Source organism: Cebus imitator, unplaced genomic scaffold (genome assembly GCF_001604975.1).
Source record: "Cebus imitator isolate Cc_AM_T3 unplaced genomic scaffold, Cebus_imitator-1.0 Scaffold102, whole genome shotgun sequence".
Classification (NCBI taxonomy): Eukaryota; Metazoa; Chordata; class Mammalia; order Primates; family Cebidae; genus Cebus; species Cebus imitator.
Window position 1 is genome coordinate 3,726,458 of NW_016107417.1, and position 18,885 is coordinate 3,745,342.

The 18,885-nt window shown below is 56.6% G+C and overlaps 2 protein-coding genes across 13 annotated transcripts in view; both read left to right on the forward strand.

Annotated features, from left to right (window-relative positions):
• The first annotated feature begins 1,926 nt into the window (after positions 1–1,926).
• MEN1 (menin 1) lies at positions 1,927–8,852 on the forward strand. 4 transcript variants are annotated; one of them, XM_017537171.1, is made up of 10 exons: positions 1,927–2,398; positions 2,531–2,999; positions 4,236–4,444; positions 4,655–4,783; positions 5,113–5,153; positions 5,233–5,320; positions 5,970–6,106; positions 6,582–6,717; positions 7,156–7,320; positions 7,531–8,852. In XM_017537171.1, exons 2-10 carry the CDS (start codon positions 2,555–2,557, stop codon positions 8,011–8,013), a joined length of 1,833 nt encoding a protein of 610 aa, XP_017392660.1. In that variant the 5' UTR covers positions 1,927–2,398; positions 2,531–2,554; the 3' UTR covers positions 8,014–8,852. The 4 variants fall into 4 exon arrangements, with proteins under 4 accessions (XP_017392660.1, XP_017392662.1, XP_017392661.1 ...); XM_017537172.2 differs by having other exon boundaries at positions 1,981–2,152; XM_017537174.2 differs by having other exon boundaries at positions 2,013–2,142.
• Positions 8,853–9,120: 268 nt separating this feature from the next.
• Positions 9,121–18,885, forward strand: part of MAP4K2 (mitogen-activated protein kinase kinase kinase kinase 2) — an 18,696-nt gene continuing 8,931 nt past the window's right edge. For 4 of the 9 annotated variants that reach the window (XM_037741606.1, XM_037741607.1, XM_017537178.1 and 1 more), the window contains exons 1-23: positions 9,121–9,319; positions 9,438–9,495; positions 9,726–9,816; positions 9,897–9,961; positions 10,259–10,314; positions 10,624–10,671; positions 10,758–10,800; positions 11,170–11,242; positions 11,326–11,457; positions 11,531–11,593; positions 11,966–12,047; positions 12,143–12,250; positions 12,830–12,908; positions 13,037–13,095; positions 13,668–13,711; positions 14,399–14,437; positions 14,529–14,788; positions 14,871–14,959; positions 15,039–15,080; positions 15,165–15,249; positions 15,349–15,428; positions 15,510–15,570; positions 15,674–15,791. In XM_037741606.1, coding sequence (XP_037597534.1) covers positions 9,224–9,319; positions 9,438–9,495; positions 9,726–9,816; positions 9,897–9,961; positions 10,259–10,314; positions 10,624–10,671; positions 10,758–10,800; positions 11,170–11,242; positions 11,326–11,457; positions 11,531–11,593; positions 11,966–12,047; positions 12,143–12,250; positions 12,830–12,908; positions 13,037–13,095; positions 13,668–13,711; positions 14,399–14,437; positions 14,529–14,788; positions 14,871–14,959; positions 15,039–15,080; positions 15,165–15,249; positions 15,349–15,428; positions 15,510–15,570; positions 15,674–15,791 — 1,871 coding nt within the window. In that variant the 5' untranslated portion in view covers positions 9,121–9,223. The remainder of the gene's footprint in view (positions 9,320–9,437; positions 9,496–9,725; positions 9,817–9,896; positions 9,962–10,258; positions 10,315–10,623; positions 10,672–10,757; positions 10,801–11,169; positions 11,243–11,325; positions 11,458–11,530; positions 11,594–11,965; positions 12,048–12,142; positions 12,251–12,829; positions 12,909–13,036; positions 13,096–13,667; positions 13,712–14,398; positions 14,438–14,528; positions 14,789–14,870; positions 14,960–15,038; positions 15,081–15,164; positions 15,250–15,348; positions 15,429–15,509; positions 15,571–15,673; positions 15,792–18,885) is intronic. The other 5 variants (XM_017537183.1, XM_017537184.1, XM_037741608.1 and 2 more) reach the window with 3 other exon arrangements.

Consider the following 18,885-nt stretch of genomic DNA (forward strand, 5'->3'; position numbering starts at 1 on the left):
TTTTTTTTGGTGGGGTCTTACTTTGTTGCCCAGGCTGGAGTGCACTGGCGTGACCACGGCTCACTACAGTCTTGACCTCCTGGGCTCACATGATCCTCCTGCCTCAGCCTTCTGAGTAGCTGGGACTACAAGTGTGCACCACCACACCCAGTCAATTTTTTGTATTTGTAGAGATGGGGTCTCCCTATGTTGCCCAGCTGATCTTGAACTCCTGGCCACAAGAGTCCTCCTGCTTCAGCTTCCCAAAGTGTTGTAATTACAGGCATGAGCCTGGCATGAACTCGATACTATTGAGATATACTCGTCAGGTATTTTGTAGAATGTCCCTCAACTCTGTTTTGCCAGATGTTTTCTCATGATTAGAGGAGGGTTATGAATTTTGAGGAAATTCCAGAGAGGTGAAGAGGTAAAGTAGGGCAGGAATTTAATCCATTTTATTTACGGTTGTATACTCAGTGTCGGGAACTTGGCCCATTGTGAGTACCAAAAATCTGCTTTTTGAATGAATAAGTGAATAAATGAGTGACAGTGGAAATTTAGTATTGTTTTAAAGTGTTGTTGATATAGGCCAGGTACGGTGGCCACACCTGTAATCCCAGCACTTTGGGAGGCCAAGGTAGGAGGATCATTTGAGGTCAGGAGTTAGAGACCAACCTGACCAATGTGGTGAAACACCTGTTTTAACTCAATATACAAAAATTAGCCGAGCATGATGGCAGGCGCCTGTAATCCCAGCTACTTGGATGGGTGAGGCAGGAGAATCGCTTGAACTCAGGAGGAGGAGGTTGCAGTGAGCTAAGATCGCACTACTGCACTCCAGCCTGGGCGACAGAGTGAGACTCTGTCTCAAAACAAACAAACAAATAACTACTCTTTGGCCAGGGTACAGCGACTCTCACCTGTAATCCTAGCACTTTGGGAAGCTGAGGTGGGCGAATTCCTTGAGCTCAGGAGTTCGAGACCACCCTGGGAATCCCTGTCCTTACCAAAAGAAAGAAAGAAAAAAAAATATATATATATAAGTATATATATATTATAATATATATATACGTATATATACACGTAATATATATAATATATAATATATAACATAAATATATATATATATACATGTATCTATACTATACTATAGTATATATATATAGTATATATACACGTATTATATATATACGTGTATATATAGTATATATATATAGTATATATATATAGTATATATGCACGTATATATATACTATATGTAGTATATATATAATATAATATATACGTATATATGGTATATATATACTAACATATATAGTATATATATGTTATAGTATATATATTCGTATATATATACATATATATATACGTATATATATATACTATATATATATTTTTTAATGTATATATGTGCATACACACAAAAATTAGGCTGGAGTGGTGGCATATGCCTTTGGTCCCAGTTACTCGGAGGCTGAGGCAGGAGAATCGCTTTATAGCCCGCGAAGTCAAGGCTGAAGTGAGCCGAGATCGCGCCACTGCACTCCAGCCTGGGTGAAAGAGCAAGACCGTGTCTCAAAACAACAAACAAAGAAACAAAAACTACTCTTGGCACGTGTTAGATTTTCTCGCTGGCAGAACTGGGAAAGGAGTGCCGGACACAGAGTAACGTCTTTATATGTTAACAGACACTGATATTCAGCTAAAGCTGAACATATTTACTCTCTGGCAGTGTTTAAAAGTATCCGGTTTCCTCACGTCGTTTTTTAAATTTTTTTTCTGGATCAAGCAACGCGATCGTTTTCCTCATAACTAGCCGACCGACCTGTGACAGCAGAACTCGCAGAGGCTCAGTGACCCCTACAAGTGTGCAGGTAGTGCCCCGGACTACGTTTCCCAGAAGGCACTGCGAACGCACTTCCTGCTTGGTCGACCTGAAGGAAGGACCAATCCTGAGTGCCTCGGGAAGGAAGCTCCAGGAGCCGCGGGCCTAGCGATCCCAGAAGCCACTGCTCAGCGGCCCGGCCTGCCACTATTTCCAGGCTCCGCGGGGGCAGTGGTGGGCCTAGACTCCACTTCCCGGCGGGTAGTGCGGCCCTAGGGGCGGGACTTCATGTCCCAGCAGGCTCCGGGCGGCGTGTGCCGCGGTGCCTTGTGTGGGATGTAAGCGGAGGTGGGCGCGGGAGACCGAGGCCAAGACTCTCCTTGGGATTTGGGGGCTTGGCCTGGGTGCGCTTTCTGGACGGACTCTAGGGCCCCCGGGGGCACAGTCGTAGAGAGGGAGCGGGGCGGCCATTGGGGATAATCAGCGGGATCCTTGGGGCGCACCTCATTGGGACCGGGGGTCCTGGAATTGTGGGGGACAAAAAGGCTCTGCAGCCTCCGCTGAGGGGTCTCACCGACAAAAGACGGGAAGCCGGTGAGCAGAGGCTGAAGAGGGCGGGGAAGCAGGGGAGCTGTGCGTGTGTCGCGGGGTGGAACCTTAGCGGAGCCTAGGAGGTGACTCCCCGGCCGAACCTGCCCGACCCTCCCTCCCCCGGCTTGCCTGCAGGCCGCCGCCCACCCCCCCGCCGCCATGGGGCTGAAGGCCGCCCAGAAGACGCTGTTCCCGCTGCGTTCCATCGACGACGTGGTGCGCCTGTTTGCTGCCGAGTTGGGCCGAGAGGAGCCGGACCTGGTGCTCCTCTCCTTGGTGCTGGGCTTCGTGGAGCATTTTCTGGCTGTCAACCGCGTCATCCCCACCAACGTGCCCGAGCTTACCTTCCAGCCCAGCCCCACCACTGACCCCCCTGGCGGCCTCACCTACTTTCCCGTGGCCGACCTGTCCATCATCGCTGCCCTCTATGCCCGCTTCACCGCCCAGATCCGAGGTGCCGTCGACTTGTCCCTCTACCCTCGAGAGGGGGGTGTCTCCAGCCGTGAGCTGGTGAAGAAGGTCTCCGATGTCATATGGAACAGCCTCAGCCGCTCCTACTTCAAGGATCGGGCCCACATCCAGTCCCTCTTCAGCTTCATCACAGGTTGGAGCCCAGTAGGTGGGAATCTTATCCATGACCCACTTCTTCACGACTCTCCATGGTTTACAGAACCCTTTTGAGAACTGTAAGCCTTGTGAGGTTGGGCAGGTTATTATCCTCTTTGCAGTTGGGAAACTGAAGCGCAGAGAGGGGAAATTATGTGCCAAAATCACACACGGCATGGCAGGGCTGGAAGTGAACCCTGATCACTTGGCTCCAAATCATCAACCACTCCTCTGCCCCCTCAGCACCTCCGCCCCTGCCATCGAACAGCCACAGGAGTCCTAAGCATGGGGCAGGGGGCGGCAGCAGATTTAGGGGGCAAGATGATGAACTGGGCTGCATTTGAGGCAATTAAACAAAATAATAGCTATAAAGATTTTTTTTTTTTTTTTTTCTGAGACAGGGTCTCACTCCGTCCCCCAGGCTGGAGTGCAGTGGTGTGATCATAGCTCACTGCAGCCTCAACTTCTCTGGGCTCAGAGATCCTCCTGCCTCAGCCTCCTGAATAGCTGAGAGTACAGGCATGCACCACCACACCTGGCTAATTTTTGTATTTTTTTGTGGAGATGGAGTCTCACTAAGTTGCCCAGACTGGTTTTGAACTCCTGGGCTCAAGTGATTTGCCTGCCTCAGCCTCCTAAAGTGTGGGATCTTTGGGCCACTGCATCTGGTGGTCTATGAAAATGTTTTGAAACAGACCAGTGTCTTGAGACTCAGGGCTTGTAAAGAGCTTCTTTGCAGCAAGCCCGGTTGACTGGCAGTCCCATCATGATGTGCCATATTGAGAAGGAATCAGAGGCTGCTTCTCGGCTTTGCAGGAAAAGTGCAGAAACAAATGAGGGTTATCTGTTGGTAGGTGTATAAAAAGAGAGTGTTGGCCAGTGTCCTGTTTTTGCCATTCCTGTTTTAACGTATATTAAGTGCAGTAAAAGGGAATTCTTAAATTCACAGAATATATAATAGAGTGGCAGAGAAAGAGAAGAGATAGGGTCAAAGGCTGGGTCAGCTACAGGAGATCCAGAAATGTATCTTGTTGGAGATAGAGGGTGTAAACAGGGAGAGAAAGGCTTTGAACACGTGGGAGGGAAGGGATGGAGGGATGGTGGACAGGAGCATCTGAAGTTGGAGCACAGGCCCGGAAAGGGAGTGGGAGGGAGTGTGGCCCATCACTACCTGGCTCCCTTCCCTCATGCCAAAGCACAGAGGACCCTCTTTTATTACCTCCCCCTTCCACAGGCACCAAATTGGACAGCTCCGGTGTGGCCTTTGCTGTGGTTGGGGCCTGCCAGGCCCTGGGTCTCCGGGATGTCCACCTCGCCCTGTCTGAGGATCATGCCTGGGTAGTGTTTGGGCCCAATGGGGAGCAGACAGCTGAGGTCACCTGGCATGGCAAGGGCAATGAGGACCGCAGGGGCCAGACTGTCAACGCCGGTGTGGCTGAGCGGGTATTGTCCCCTCTCCCCAACCTTGCCCCCTTCATACTCAGGTAGCCCAAGCCACCCAAGGGACTCTACTTTCTTAGGCCACTCCCCTTTCTTCCCATCACCACCCATATAGGAAGGGAAGACAGAAGAGCCCCTTTTCCTGGCTGTCATTCCCTGAAGCAGGCACAGGGTGAGCCATCCTGAAACATAATGGTCTTGTCCCCTCCCAAGAGCTGGCTGTACCTGAAAGGATCATACATGCGCTGTGACCGCAAGATGGAGGTGGCGTTCATGGTGTGTGCCATCAACCCTTCCATTGACCTGCACACCGACTCATTGGAGCTGCTGCAGCTGCAGCAGGTGAGGGCTGAGCCCAGGGGTCAGGACTGGGCTAGGCCAGAACTTGACCTGCTGTGGGACGCTGGGCAGGAGCACTTTCCCTACCTGAGCTTCAGCTTCCCTGCTTGGAAAATGGGTTAGTAATTCTTGGCCTGGCCTTTCCCAGGGCTCTTGGGAGAGTGGAATTGAGCTGTGAAATTGCTTTTGACTCCTTTAAAGGGCTGATCCCAGAATTCTGGCCTTTCTGCATGGTAGGCGGTCCCTGATGGTTCTGGCCCCCACCCTGCCTGATAGGCTAAGGACCCATTCTCCCCGTCCCATAGCTCATAACTCTTTCCTTCGGCCCCTAGAAGCTGCTCTGGCTGCTCTATGACCTGGGACATCTGGAAAGGTTTGTAGAGGGAAGTGGCCAGGCTGGGCCTTGCAGGGCCGGGGGCTAGCTGGCAGCCTGAACTATGATCCTTTCCCAGGTACCCCATGGCCTTAGGGAACCTGGCAGATCTGGAGGAGCTGGAGCGTACCCCTGGCCGGCCAGACCCACTCACCCTCTACCACAAGGTGGGGGCATCTAAAGAGGGTACAGAAGGGAGACCCCCCAACCGTGGCTAAGGCCCCCTGCTTTCTGGGGTTCCCCCTCATCTGGACAGATGAGGAGAGAACTTTGTGTGTTGGGGGGTATCGCCCATCCAGTCTCAGTTTGTGTCGGTTATGTGCAGAATCAGTGCAGTCAGAGCTATCTGAGGGGTGTCCAGGTTTCCCAGCCTGGGAGTGGCAGGGCCTGCATTTGTCCCCTCAGCCCTGCCTTTTCTGCCACTCCTACTGTCCTTCCTGGAGTATAACAGAGGTCAAATGTGGTAGGAGCACTGAGGGGGGGTGTTCACTTGGTGGGTGTAGAGGGGACGAGGGCCATTGGGCTGGGCTTGGAAGTCTTTGGTGTGTGCGTAGAAGAGTGTCTGGGAAAGAGAAGGGCCCTGAACTCAGAGGGCAGGCCTCACCCCTACAGTCTACCCCAGGCCTTGGCCAGCAGTCCCACAGACCCAGGGAGGAGACCAGGTACAAGGGCTGGCAGCGAGTGGAGGTGGGAGTGGAGATGGAGAGGACTCTCTGGGATCTTCCTGTGGCCCCTTCTGGGTGTGCCCTGATGGGGCACTTGTGCCAGCAGGGCAGCTGGGGCTGCCTCCCTGATGATCCTCTGCCTCACCCCCAGGGCATTGCCTCAGCCAAAACCTACTATCGGGATGAACACATCTACCCCTACATGTACCTGGCTGGCTACCACTGTCGCAACCGCAATGTGCGCGAAGCTCTGCAGGCCTGGGCGGACACGGCCACTGTCATCCAGGAGTGAGGATCCCCTACTAGGGCCTGCATCCTGTCCTTTCTTCCCCTCCATCAATTTCCAACCTCCCTCGTCCAGGACTGAGGCCTGGGTCCAAGCCCCATCCCCTTTCCTTCCAGTCCCTAGGCAGCAAGGCCACCATCATCCAGGAGGTAGGGACCCCTGATTAAGGCATCACATCTTTCCCTCCCTCATCTCTCCTCCCAATATTTTTTCTCAGAACAGTCTCAAATTTCCTCCCAATGTTTAACCACCATCATCTAGCAGTGGGACTTCTACCCTTGGCCCCATCCCCGCTCCTCATTCTTGCTCTAGGGTGACTCAGACAGCATCATTTTGCAGTGAGGACCCCACCTACTCCCCCAGCTCCTGGGGTGACCCAAGAAAAGAAACCTGGGCTCCATCCCCCACCGGGTCCCTGGGGCTATACCCCATGGTGAGACCCCTTCAGACCCTATAGAGACCCTCCTGCTCTCACAGCTACAACTACTGCCGGGAAGACGAGGAGATCTACAAGGAGTTCTTCGAAGTAGCCAATGACGTCATCCCCAACCTGCTGAAGGAGGCAGCCAGCTTGCTGGAGGCAGGCGAGGAGCGGCCAGGGGAGCAGAGCCAGGTGAAAGGCTGGAGCACCAGCCTGTGTCCAGCCTCCCACCTGGGCAGAGCACCCTGCCACAGGCCATGGAGGCTGCATGTACAGGACTAGGGATGGCATGAGGAAGGAGTCCCCGATCAGAGAGCTATGTTCCCTTTTGCTGTAGCTCAGGTCCTGGGTCCATGGTGGACAGGGCTGAAGGTATTTTAAAGGTTTCTACCCTGAGCCTTCAGTTTCATGGCCAGAGTCCCTCCTACAGCCGAGGGGTAGGTGGTAAGGGATGGTGCCTTCTGGCTATGAATTGGCTTTATAAAAGGAAAGAGGTTCTAAGATTGTTCCTGACCTATGCTTACCTTTTCTGGAGCTAGGGGTCTTTGCCTAGGTGGGGGGCCTGGTCAGTGCCCTCTGCTAAGGGGTGAGTAAGAGACTGACCTGTGCCCTCCCTTCCCCCTTGTCCAGGGCACCCAGAGCCAAGGTTCTGCCCTCCAGGACCCTGAATGCTTTGCCCACCTGCTGCGATTCTACGACGGGATCTGCAAATGGGAAGAGGGCAGTCCCACGCCTGTGCTGCATGTGGGCTGGGCCACCTTCCTTGTGCAGTCCCTAGGCCGTTTTGAGGGACAGGTGAGGGACAGCTGCACAGAGGTCTGGGCGCTACAGGTGGTGAGGGCAGCCACAGGTTTGTCAGACTTTTCTGGCCCAGGGGCAGCATCTGCCCATCCCCTTAGGTGCAGATGAGACTGAGACCCCCTGAGGGGGGTGGGATGGCCAGAGCAGAAGTTCCAGCCACTGGCCAGCAACCTTGCCCTCAGCTTGCTCTCCCCTTTGGCCCAGGTGCGGCAGAAGGTGCGCATAGTGAGCCGGGAGGCCGAGGCGGCCGAGGCAGAGGAGCCGTGGGGTGAGGAAGCCCGGGAAGGTCGGCGGAGGGGCCCACGGCGGGAGTCCAAGCCAGAGGAGCCCCCGCCGCCCAAGAAGCCAGCACTGGACAAGGGCCCAGGTGCCGGCCAGGGTGCAGTGTCAGGACCCCCCCGGAAACCCCCTGGGACAGTCCCTGGCACAGCCCGAGGCCCTGAAGGTGGGAGCATGGCTCAGGCGCCAGCACCCGCAGCATCACCGCCACCGGAGGGTCCAGTGCTCACTTTCCAGAGTGAGAAGATGAAGGGCATGAAGGAGCTGCTGGTGGCCACCAAGATCAACTCAAGCGCCATCAAGCTGCAACTCACAGCGCAATCGCAAGTGCAGATGAAGAAGCAGAAGGTGTCCACCCCTAGTGACTACACTCTGTCTTTCCTCAAGCGGCAGCGCAAAGGCCTCTGAACTACTGGGGACTTTAGACCGCTTATGGGGACCCAGGCGCCACCCTTAGTCCCCCCACTCTGAGCCCATGCTGTGTCCCAGCCCAAAGGGGACAGGCCTCACCCCTACCCGAACCCAAGGCTCCAAGTCCCGAGTACAGTCTACATCAAACCCACAATTTTCTCCAGCTCAGAACCCAGGGCCCTGCCTCAGTCGTTAGAATATAGGTCTCTTCCTAGAATCCCAGCCAGCCAATGTAAACCTCACCCTGGGTCCTAATTATCTTTAAAGGCCCAACCCCTGGGATTTTGGGCCTTTAAAGTCCCAAACCCAAGCTCCTCCTCAGAAGGGAGCCGCTCACCTAGAGCCAGACCAACGTTACTCGGGGCTGCTCCGAGCTTGTGGGAGCTGAGGTTTCATCCTTAACCCAACGAGCACAGGTCCTGCCTCCAGCCCAGGAGCCTAGGACCCCACTCAGTCCCTAGGATTATATTTCCGCACTTCAGAATTCATATCTTGCGAAAACAAGCTCCCTACCCCCAAAGAACTTGAGTCCTGCTCTAGAATTTGGAAATCTAGCTTCCTCTCCTTCCTATTCCAAGTGTGGGACACGAAACTCCGCCCCCAGCCCATGAGGATCCTGAGCCCCGCCCTCTTCCTGACTAAACTGGCCCCAGATCAGAGCAAGACCACCCTTCCTACCCTCTGGGAACCTCCCAGAGGTCCAGCCATCTCGGAGCATCCCGGAGGAAATCTGCAGAGGGTTGGGAGTGGGTGACAGGAGCCTGATCTCTTCCTGTTTTGTACATAGATTTATTTTTCAGTTTCAAGAAAGATGAATACATTTTGTTAAAAAAAAATACAAAGAGCAAGTTCATGTTTCATCTGGGAAATTGGGAATGGGGCGGGAGTGGAGCGCCCCTCTTCCTTCTGCAGACCCTCTGGCTCCCAGGACTTTGCGCTCTCTACCTGTGGAGCTCCAGCAACGGTGGCGGCGGAAAGACAGGCTCCGCCCGGGCCTCGGGGCTTCCCCGCGCCGCCGAGGGCCCGTCCCGCGAGCGCCTCCTCCCGGCCGGGCGGCGGGGCATCCCCGGCGCTGCCCCGCCCCCGGGCCCCGGCCCCGCCCCCGCGGCCTCAGAGCCACGGGCGCCCGCCCCGCCCCGCCCCGCGCCGCCCGCGCCGGCTCCGCAGCTCGCGCCTGCCCGCCTGCCGGCCCGCCCGGCGCCGGGCCATGGCGCTGCTGCGGGATGTGTCCCTGCAGGACCCGCGGGACCGCTTCGAGCTGCTGCAGCGTGTGGGGGCCGGGACCTATGGCGACGTCTACAAGGTGCGCCGGGCGACGGGACGGGCGGGAGAGCCGGGAGATTGGTGCCAGCCCCGCACCCCGCGGCGGGATCCAGCCCCCGGTCCCGCCCCCCAGCCCACTTCACCCTCCGCCCCTGCAGGCCCGCGACACGGTTACGTCCGAACTGGCCGCCGTGAAGATAGTCAAGCTAGACCCAGGTGAGGGACCGGGCTGGGCCTCTGCGCCAGAGGGAGGGCAGAGCGCCCGCGGGCGGGAGGTGCGGGCGGAGGGTTGACGTTTCGAAGACCCCTGAGAGGCATGCCCCAGGAGGTTCTATCGCCTGGCACCTGCCTGGCCCGGAGGGAGGCACTCTGTGCCCATTTTGCAGATGGGGGCACTGAGTCAGGGCAACCCCAGCGTACCCCCCATGATGCTTTGTGCTTCCCAGGAGACGACATCAGCTCCCTCCAGCAGGAAATCACCATTCTGCGTGAGTGCCGCCACCCCAATGTGGTGGCCTACATTGGCAGCTACCTCAGGTGAGGCTGCCTTATCCTCCTGGCCCCAGGCAGCCACCATATGACCTGCTGTGTGCCCACCCCAGCTCTCTGTCCCCCAGGAATGATCGCTTGTGGATCTGCATGGAGTTCTGTGGAGGGGGCTCCCTGCAGGAGATTTACCATGGTGAGGCCAGGGCTCCAGGCCTGAGCCGGCCCCAACCTTCCCCCACCCCCCCCACCCCACTGGGGTGCCCGAGGGGACTTAGGGCCCTGGACTTGGGCTCCTCTCTACTTCTGTATATGTGACCTTGGGAGAAGTGCTGTCCATCTCTGGGTTCAGTATCCTAGACTAAACTGGGAGGGAACATGGTCAACACTGCTTTCACTTAACAGTGCCTGCTGCTTTTCCCACACACGGTAGCCCAGGAGGGTGGGCATGGCCCCCAGGCCCCCCAGGCCAGCCTCTCCCTTTCCCTTTCAGCCACTGGGCCCCTGGAGGAGCGGCAGATTGCCTACGTCTGCCGAGAGGCACTGAAGGTAGCTGGGCCTGTGAGGTGCCTACACCTCCGGTCCCCAGAAGCTGTGGGCCCGGAGCCCAGATGACCAGCAGCGAGGCGGGTGGAGGGCCTCGGGTGGGGCTAGCCTGAGGGGCTGTAGGTCCTGGGGGAAAGGGGCCCCAGCCCTGTTGCCGGAAGCAGCCCATTTCCCTCTTGGCTCAGTCACTTCCTGTTTGGGGAGAGGGGAGGAAGAAGCAGCGTGGGTGGGGGGCCCCAGTCCTGAGAGGGGGTTCAGGGGAGGTAGGCCAGTGCTGGGTGGCTGCTTTCAGGGACTCCTCTTTGTCCCCAGGGGCTCCACCACCTGCATTCTCAGGGGAAGATCCACAGAGACATCAAGGTAAGCGTCTGGCCGAGGGCATCCTGGGTGGGAGGAGGAGGCCCTCGGGAGCACCAGACGGGATTCTCTCTCCTCCATTCCCACAGGGAGCCAACCTTCTCCTCACTCTCCAGGGAGATGTCAAGCTGGGTCAGTACCCTGGGGACACAGTCAGGGTGAGGGTTCTGTGGACCCTTCTTGGCTACCCTGGACTCAAGTGTTGGGTGTCACTGGGCCAGTCACTTTGCCACTTGAGTCTCAGTTTCCCTGCTTAGAAGATGGAACGGTACTCTCTCCCTGCTGGAAAATGGATGACGTTGGGTCTACATGGAGTTGACATGGGACCAGGCACTCCGTCAGTGCTAGAGGGTGGTTGCCTCCTCTCAGGAGAGGAACCTGGTCTTGCCTAGGGCCTGCAGCAGCTGTGGCTGAGCGGGGCCACCTGCCCATCTGAGCCCCGGGCGTGGGAGGGAGAGTGGCAGCCAGATGGCCGGTGAGAGTGGCTGTTTCTCCCCACAGCTGACTTTGGGGTGTCAGGCGAGCTGACAGCGTCTGTGGCCAAGAGGAGGTCTTTCATTGGGACTCCCTACTGGTGAGGCTGTGCCCTGGGGCAGAGGGGCAGGGGCTATATAGCAGAGAGGCACCCAGCCATCCCATCTGTGACCCCACCTCTAGGATGGCTCCGGAGGTGGCTGCCGTGGAGCGCAAAGGTGGCTACAACGAGCTGTGTGATGTCTGGGCCCTGGGCATCACCGCCATTGAGCTGGGCGAGCTGCAGCCCCCTCTGTTCCACCTGCACCCCATGAGGTCAGCCCAACACGTGCCCCTCACCTGACCCTTGACCTGCGGCCCATGGCCCCTGACCTCACGCCCTCCGCAGGGCCCTGATGCTCATGTCGAAGAGCAGCTTCCAGCCGCCCAAACTGAGAGATAAGGCTCGCTGGTAAGGGCCATACCCCACTCCAGGACCCCTTTTTCTGCCAGACCCATAGTGGACAGGGAGCCTCTGCCAACTCCTGGTGGGCAGCCCCAAGAGCACTATCCTCTCTGGGCCACCACAGACCATCTGAGTGAGGGCTCTGGTCCTCCTGTGTGGGCTGAAGACCCAGCGTGGTCAGGAAAGAAGGGCGGCAGGTTGGAGGAGCAGCCATGTCACAAGGCAGCATTGCTCGGCCAGTGGCCCTCGGCCTCGGCTGGCTCCTTCCTGAGTAGGCCCAGCAGACACCTCTGGAGGGGTGGTGGGGCAGCTGGCAGGACACCCTCCACGAGGGTTAACCTGGATCTGGGGCTGGGGGGCGGTTCTTGTGCCCACTAGGACCCAGAATTTCCACCACTTCCTCAAGCTGGCCCTGACCAAAAATCCCAAGAAGAGGCCTACAGCAGAGAAGCTCCTGCAGGTGGGAGGCAGAGGGCTGGGTGAGGGCGCAGTGCTGCTCAAAAGCAGGGCGCTGGATCAGGGGCCAACCTGATCACCCCCTCCCCCACTTTCCAGCACCCATTCACCACCCAGCAGCTCCCTCGGGCCCTCCTCACACAGCTGCTGGACAAAGCCAGTGACCCTCATCTGGGGACTCCCTCCCCTGAGGACTGTGAGCTAGAGGTAGGTGAGGAGGACTGGGAGGTAAGTCTTGGGCTGATCTGGTTAGAAGGAGCCCAAGGGTGATGTTGGTGGAGGTCCCATTAACTGGTGCCATTTCAGCTCGGGGAGCTGGCCTTGGTTGAGCCCTCCCATTAGGAGTTTCTGCCATGCTGAGTCTTGCTCCCTGTACCTCCCCATTGATCAGTCCCTGCCCTTGAGCCCATGCTCATCATGACCACGACTGTGCCATTTTCTTGCTTTCTGTGTGATCTTCGGCACCTCTCTGTGCAGGTTCTCTCATCTGTGAAGCGAGGTTCCATTTTATTTTACAATAGTCCCAGAGGGATATCGTGAAAGCAGAATGCGTTGGTGCGTGTGAAGCTCCTCCAGCGGCCCTGGCGTGAGGCACGTGCCAGGTGTGCCCGCACCATTTCTATTCTTTCTTCTTTTTTTTTTTTTTTTTTTAAAGATGGGGTTTCACCTTGTTGGTCAGGCTGGTCTTGAACTCCTGACCTCAGGCTATCTCCCCGCCTTGGCCTCCAAAGTGCTTGGATTACAGGTGTGAGTCACCACGCCCGGCCCGTTTCTGTTCTTTCTTAGACCTACGACATGTTTCCAGACACCATTCACTCCCGGGGGCAGCACGGCCCAGCCGAGAGGACCCCCTCGGAGATCCAGTGTGAGTCTGCAGCAGGGACTGTTCGTGTGCAGATTGGGGGCGGGCTGTGTGTGTACAGATTTGGTATGAGAGCAGGGCTCCATCCTAAGATTACAGCCACTTAACCCCTGACCTCTGGACCCCCCCAGTTCACCAGGTGAAATTTGGCGCCCCACGCAGGAAGGAAACCGACCCACTGAATGAGCCGGTGAGTGGGCAGGTCATGAGGGGAAGGTGGTGCTCAGGGGTAGGGCAGGGAGGTCAGATTGAGGCCGAGCAGCTCAAATCAAGGGAGCTTTGAAGCTGGGGAGCCTCAGGCTTTGGGCCTTGGACTGTCCAAGCAGCCTTGTCTTACCCAGGGACCCGGAGGCTGGGGGCTCCTTCCTGGGCCAGGTTCTTTTAGGTGGCTGGCTGGAAGGTAGCACAGAGACTCTTCCTTTCCCACAAGGAGGCCGTTGTGTGTCTGAGCCCCCACGCTACCCTGCTCAGTCTTGTTTTCCCACCTGTGTGTCCCCGGTGGTCTGACTCACCATCTCTGCCCTCAGAGGCTCTGTCCCCGCCTCTCCTCGCCCCCCAGCCTGTCTCTTCCTCCCTCACTGTCTCTGCGCTTTCTTTCGCAGTCTCTTGGGCTCTGCCTCCGACCGTCTATCTCTTTCGTCTCCTGCGTGTTTCCATCTCACTTTTCCTGTCTGTCTTTTTTCTTCTGAATCTCTTGACCACCCTCTCACATTGCCTCTCTCTCTGCTTCTCTCCTGGTCTCTCTGCCTTGGTTTGCCCCAGTGGGAGGAAGAGTGGACACTATTGGGAAAGGAAGAGCTGAGTGGGTAAGTAGGGGTGGGGAAGTTGCAGGGGCGGCTGGGGTGGCAGAAACCCTGACCTCTGACCAGGCACAGTGGCTCATGGCTGTAATCCAAGCAGTTTGGGAGGCTGAGATGGGTGGATCATCCGAGGTCAGGAGTTTGAGACCAGCTTGGCCAATATGGTGAAGCCCCATCTCTACTAAAAATAAAAAAATTAGGCGGGGCCTGTAATCCCAACAGTTTAGGAAGCTGGGGCAGGAGGATCACAAGGTCAGGAGTTCAAGACCAACCTGGCCAACATGGTGAAACCCCATCTCTACTAAAAATACAAAAAATTAGGTGTGGTGGCTCACGCCTGTAATTCTAGCTACTTGGGAAGCTGAGTCAGGAGAATCGCTTGAACTCAGGAGGCAGAGTGTGTTAGCTGAGATCGCGCCAATGCACTCCAGCCTAGGCACCAGAGCAAGACTCCATCTCAAAAATAAATGAATAAATAAAAATACAAAAATTAGCTGGGCATGGTGGCCCACGCCTGTAAAATCCCAGCTACTTGAGAGGCTGAGACAGGAGAATTGCTTGAACCTGGGAGGCGGAGGTTGCAGTGAGCCAAGATTGCACCATTGCACTGCAGCCTGGGCAACAAGAGCAAAACTCCGTCTCAAGAAAAAAAAAAATAAGGCTTACCTCTGACCCTTCTGCCCCACTGCCCAGGAGCCTGCTGCAGTCGGTCCAGGAAGCCCTGGAGGAAAGGTGAGGGGTGTGGGCCTGGTGGAGGGGCAAAGGGCAGGCAGCCTCAGCACCAGTCACACCTCACGCCTCATGCCTCGTCTCCCTCCCCCAGGAGCCTGACCATCCGGTCAGCCTCAGAATTCCAGGTGCCACATGGAGAGAGGCTGGAGCTGGGATCCAGGCCGTTGCAGAGGGTGAGATTGGAGTGGGATGCGGTCACAGGACAACCTGCTAACGGCCAGACCGGGTCCTGCCCCTCCTGCCAGGAGCTGGACTCCCCAGACGATGCCATGGGAACCATCAAGCGGGCCCCGTTCCTGGGGTCACTGCCCCCTGAGCCTCCAGCTGAGGAGCCTCTGTCTAGTCCCCAAGGTGAGTCCCAGGCTTGGGAGGCCAAGAGGCAGGCCTAGAGTAGGGGCTGCAGCAGAAAATCACAGCACACGTGTGCCCGCAGGAACCTTGCCCCCACCTCCTCCAGGCCCCAGCAGCCCCCCACTGCTGCCCACGGCCTGGGCCACCATGAAGCAGCGGGAGGATCCTGAGGTGAGGGGGTGCTAAGGGGCATGGGGAGATGGGTGGCCATGGCTATCACATCAGCCCTGACTCCCTCCCTCCCTCCCAGAGGTCATCCTGCCACGGGCTCCCCCCAACGCCCAAGGTGCACGTAAGTGCCCCCAGCCCTGCAGTCCCACAGCCCTGCCACCCCCTGCCCCTGCACCCCCTCACCAGCCTCCTGACTCCTCCACAGATGGGTGCCTGCTTCTCCAAGGTCTTCAACGGCTGCCCCCTGCGGATCCACGCTGCTGTCACCTGGATTCACCCTGTGACTCGGGGTAGGCTGGGACAGGGAGGAAGCAGGAACCCTGGGAACCCTTCAGCTTGGGCCAAGGGGGGGGCAGGTCTGACCTCTGACCCCATGCCCAAACCCACAGACCAGTTCCTGGTGGTGGGGGCTGAGGAAGGCATCTACACTCTCAACCTGCATGAACTGCATGAGGATACGCTGGAGAAGGTGAGGCCCAGCTGGCTTCGGGGGACGCAGAGGCCTTGGGAGGCCTGGGGTGCTGACTGCCTGTCCCTCTGTCGCCTCCAGCTGATTTCACACCGCTGCTCCTGGCTCTACTGCGTGAACAACGTGCTGCTGTCACTCTCAGGTACGAGGTGGGACGGGCAGGGAGGTGGGGCCCGAAGGGGCTCCAGCGCCTCAGCATCCTGCCCACCAACGCCCCAGGCCCCGGCGTCTCCACTTCTCTGCAGGGAAGTCCACGCACATCTGGGCCCATGACCTCCCAGGCCTGTTTGAGCAGCGGAGACTACAGCAACAGGCTCCCCTTTCCATCCCTACCAACCGCCTCACCCAGCGCATCATCCCCAGGTCAGGAACCCTGGGAGTGCGGGGAGCGGGCGGCAGAAGGGCAGGGAGGGGCTGGAACACGGCCTTGCCAGTTCCTGGGATTGCAGCGATCTTAGACATGTTACTTCGCTTCTCTGAGCCCCCGTTTCCTCCTCTGTCGATACAATTGATAGCCTTCCCACCCCCTCCTCCCTGCTGGTTGGGAGGCAAGGAGATAGTGTATGTGAAAGGGCTTTCCAGGTTGTGGGAGCTGCGGTTGTTCAGATGTGGGGCTTGACAGTTAAGGAAACATTTACTGAGCACTTGTGTTATTGGCCTCCATGCTGGGCTTTGGGACATGGAGAATCCCATGAGTCCTTCCTTTCAAGAAATTGGGGAGATGCGGGGCTGGGTGTGGTGGCTCACGCCTGTAATCCCAATCCTGCATCTGAGACAGAAGGACTGTTTGAGGCCATGTGTTTGAGATCAGCCTAAAAACATAGGGAGATCTTGTCTCTACAAAAAAAATCAAAACATTAGCTGAGCATGGTGGCCCCGGGCACAGTGCTCTGTGCCGGTGGTCCCAGCAACTCAGGAGACTGAGGTGTGAGGATTGTTTGAGCCCAGGAGGTTGAGGCTGAAGTGAACTGCGATGGCACCACTGCACTGAAGCCTGGGCAACAGAGCAAGACCCTGTCTCAAAAAAAAAAAAAAGAGGCTGGGCACAGTGGCTCACGCCTATAATCACAGCGCTTTGGGAGTCTGAGGTGGGTGGATCACCTGAGGTCGGGAGTTCGAGACCAGTCTGACCAACACGGAGAAACCCTGTCTCTACTAAAAATACAAAAAAAATTAGCAGAGCGTGGTAGTGCATGCTTGTAATCCCAGCTACTCAGGAGGCTGAGGCAGGAGAGTCCCTTGAACCCAGGAGGTAGAGGTTGCAGTGAGCCGAGATCATGCCATTTCACTCCAGCCTGGCAGTCTGGGCAACAAGAGCAAAACTCTGTCTCAAAAAAAGAAAAAAAAGAGAGAAATGTGGACAGTTAGCACCTGGTATTGAGGTCCAATTAGAAGGAGAGCTGGGAGCAGGTGGAAAGGCCTCAGAGAGACTGGGCAACTTGGCAGGTTTGGAAGTGTCAGAATTTCTAGGCAGAGAGGTAGGGTATGGCATTCCAGGTAGGTGGAAGAGTGGGTATGTGTTGGTATCTGCTGGGACAGAGCAGCCTGGTGAGCTCGGGAGCTCTAAGAGTTTGCCTGAGGTCTGGGCACAGTGGCTCACACCTGTAATCCCAGCAATTTGTGGGGAGACCGAGATGAGTGGATCAGGAGTTCGAGACCAGCCTGACCAACATGGTGAAACCCTGTCTCTACCAAAAATATAACAATTAGCTGGGCATGGTGGCACAGGCCTGTAATCCCTGCTACTTGGGAGGCTGAGGCAGGAGAATTGCTTGAACCTGGGAGGCAGAAGTCGCAGTGAGCCGAGATGGCGCCACTGCAGAGTTGGCCTGAGGGAGGAGGCAGGGCAGCCCAGGCGGATGCTGCGCTTGGTGCAGAGCCCTGTCTTCCTGCCTTCGATGCTGGCCCAGGATTTTAAAGGGACCCCTGTGCATGCTGATCAGAATTCTTTCTGGGTTTTGTTTTTTCTTTTTCTTTTTTTTTTTTGAGACAGAGTCTTGCTCTGTTACTCAAGATGTAGTACAGTGGCACAGTCTTGGCTCACTGCAACCTCCGCCTCGCAGGTTCAAGCGATTCTCCTGCCTCAGCCTCCCGAGGTGCTGGGATTACAGGTGTGTGCCACCACACCTGGCTGATTTCTGTATTTATAGTAGAGACAGGGTTTCTCCACGTTGGCCAGGCTGGTCTCAAACTGACCTCAAGTGATCTGACTGCCTCAGCCTCCCAAAGTGCTGGGATTACAGCGGGGAGCCGCCACGCCTGGCCGGATTCTTTCCCTTGTAGGTGATTCAACTCACTAGCTTAGGCACAAAAGGGAATTTAACGACTCATGGAACTGAAAATCCAGGATCAGGGTTTGCTTCAGGCCTGGCTGTGTGCAGGCTTCGGTGGCAGTACAGGTGCCTGTCTGCGTCTCCTGGTTCTGCTTTTCTCTTGCTGTCTTCATTCTCACCGCAGACTGTGGTTTTCAACAGGGGCGTCACGAAAGGCCTTGCTGAAAAAGTGTTGTTTGAGCAAAGACTTAGAGGAGGTGATGGCACAAGCCCTCTGGATGCCTGTGGAAGGGGATCTCTGCCAAGAGGATGGCCCGTACAAAGGCCTAGTGGCAGGAGTAGGCCTGGCCTATTTAAGGAACAACAGGGAAGTCAGTGTGGCCAGAACGAGGGAGAGGGAGATGATCAGGTAGGGCCCTGTGGCCACAGTGCAGCCTTGACTCAGAGCAGCCTGGGGGCCACTCTAGAGGAGTGATGTGGGTTGAGACCTTCAGGAGCTCTCTCAGACTGCTGTGTTGAGAGTGGAGTGAAGAGGCTGGGCGCGGCATCTCATGCCTTTAATCCCAACACGTTGGGTGGATCACGAGGTCAGGAGAGCAAGACCATTCTGGCCAACATAGTGAAACCCGTCTCTACTAAAAAAAAAAAAAAATGCTGGGTGTGGCTGCATGTGCCTGTAATACCAGCTACTTGGGAGGCTGAGGTAGGAGAATCGCTTGAACCCAGGAGGCGGAGGCTGCAGTGAGCCGAGATCATGCCACTGCACTCCAGCCTGGCAACAGAGCGAGACTCCGACTCAAGAAAAAAGAAAAAAAGAGAGAGAGAATAGAGTTAAGGAGGTGAGGGTGGAAACTGGAGTCCCGTCAGGACTCTGCGGGAGGTGGTGGTGGTTTGCGCCAGGGTAGCAGTGATGGAGGTGAAAAATTGGTCAGAGGCCGGGCATGGTGGCTCTTGCCTATAATCCCAGCACTTTGGGAGGCCGAAGCGAGCAGATCACTTCAGCCCAGGAGTTTGAGACCAGCCTGGCAACATAGAGATCTCCCCAGTCTTTACAAAAAAAATACAAAAATTAACCCGGTGTGGTAGCATGCCTGTGGTCCCAGCTACTCAGGAGGCTGAGGTGGGAGGATCTCTTGAGCCTGGGAGGCAGAGGTTGCAGTAAGCCGAGATCGCACCACTGCACT

Bases quoted from the DNA above. Each gene is read 5' to 3' on its own strand.
- MEN1 (XM_017537171.1), top strand. From the start codon at position 2,555: ATGGGGCTGAAGGCCGCCCAGAAGACGCTGTTCCCGCTGCGTTCCATC. The intron at 5,321-5,969 runs GTGGGGGCATCT...CCTCACCCCCAG, and splicing joins CACTCACCCTCTACCACAAG to GGCATTGCCTCAGCCAAAAC. The intron at 6,718-7,155 runs GTGAAAGGCTGG...CCCCTTGTCCAG, and splicing joins GGCCAGGGGAGCAGAGCCAG to GGCACCCAGAGCCAAGGTTC.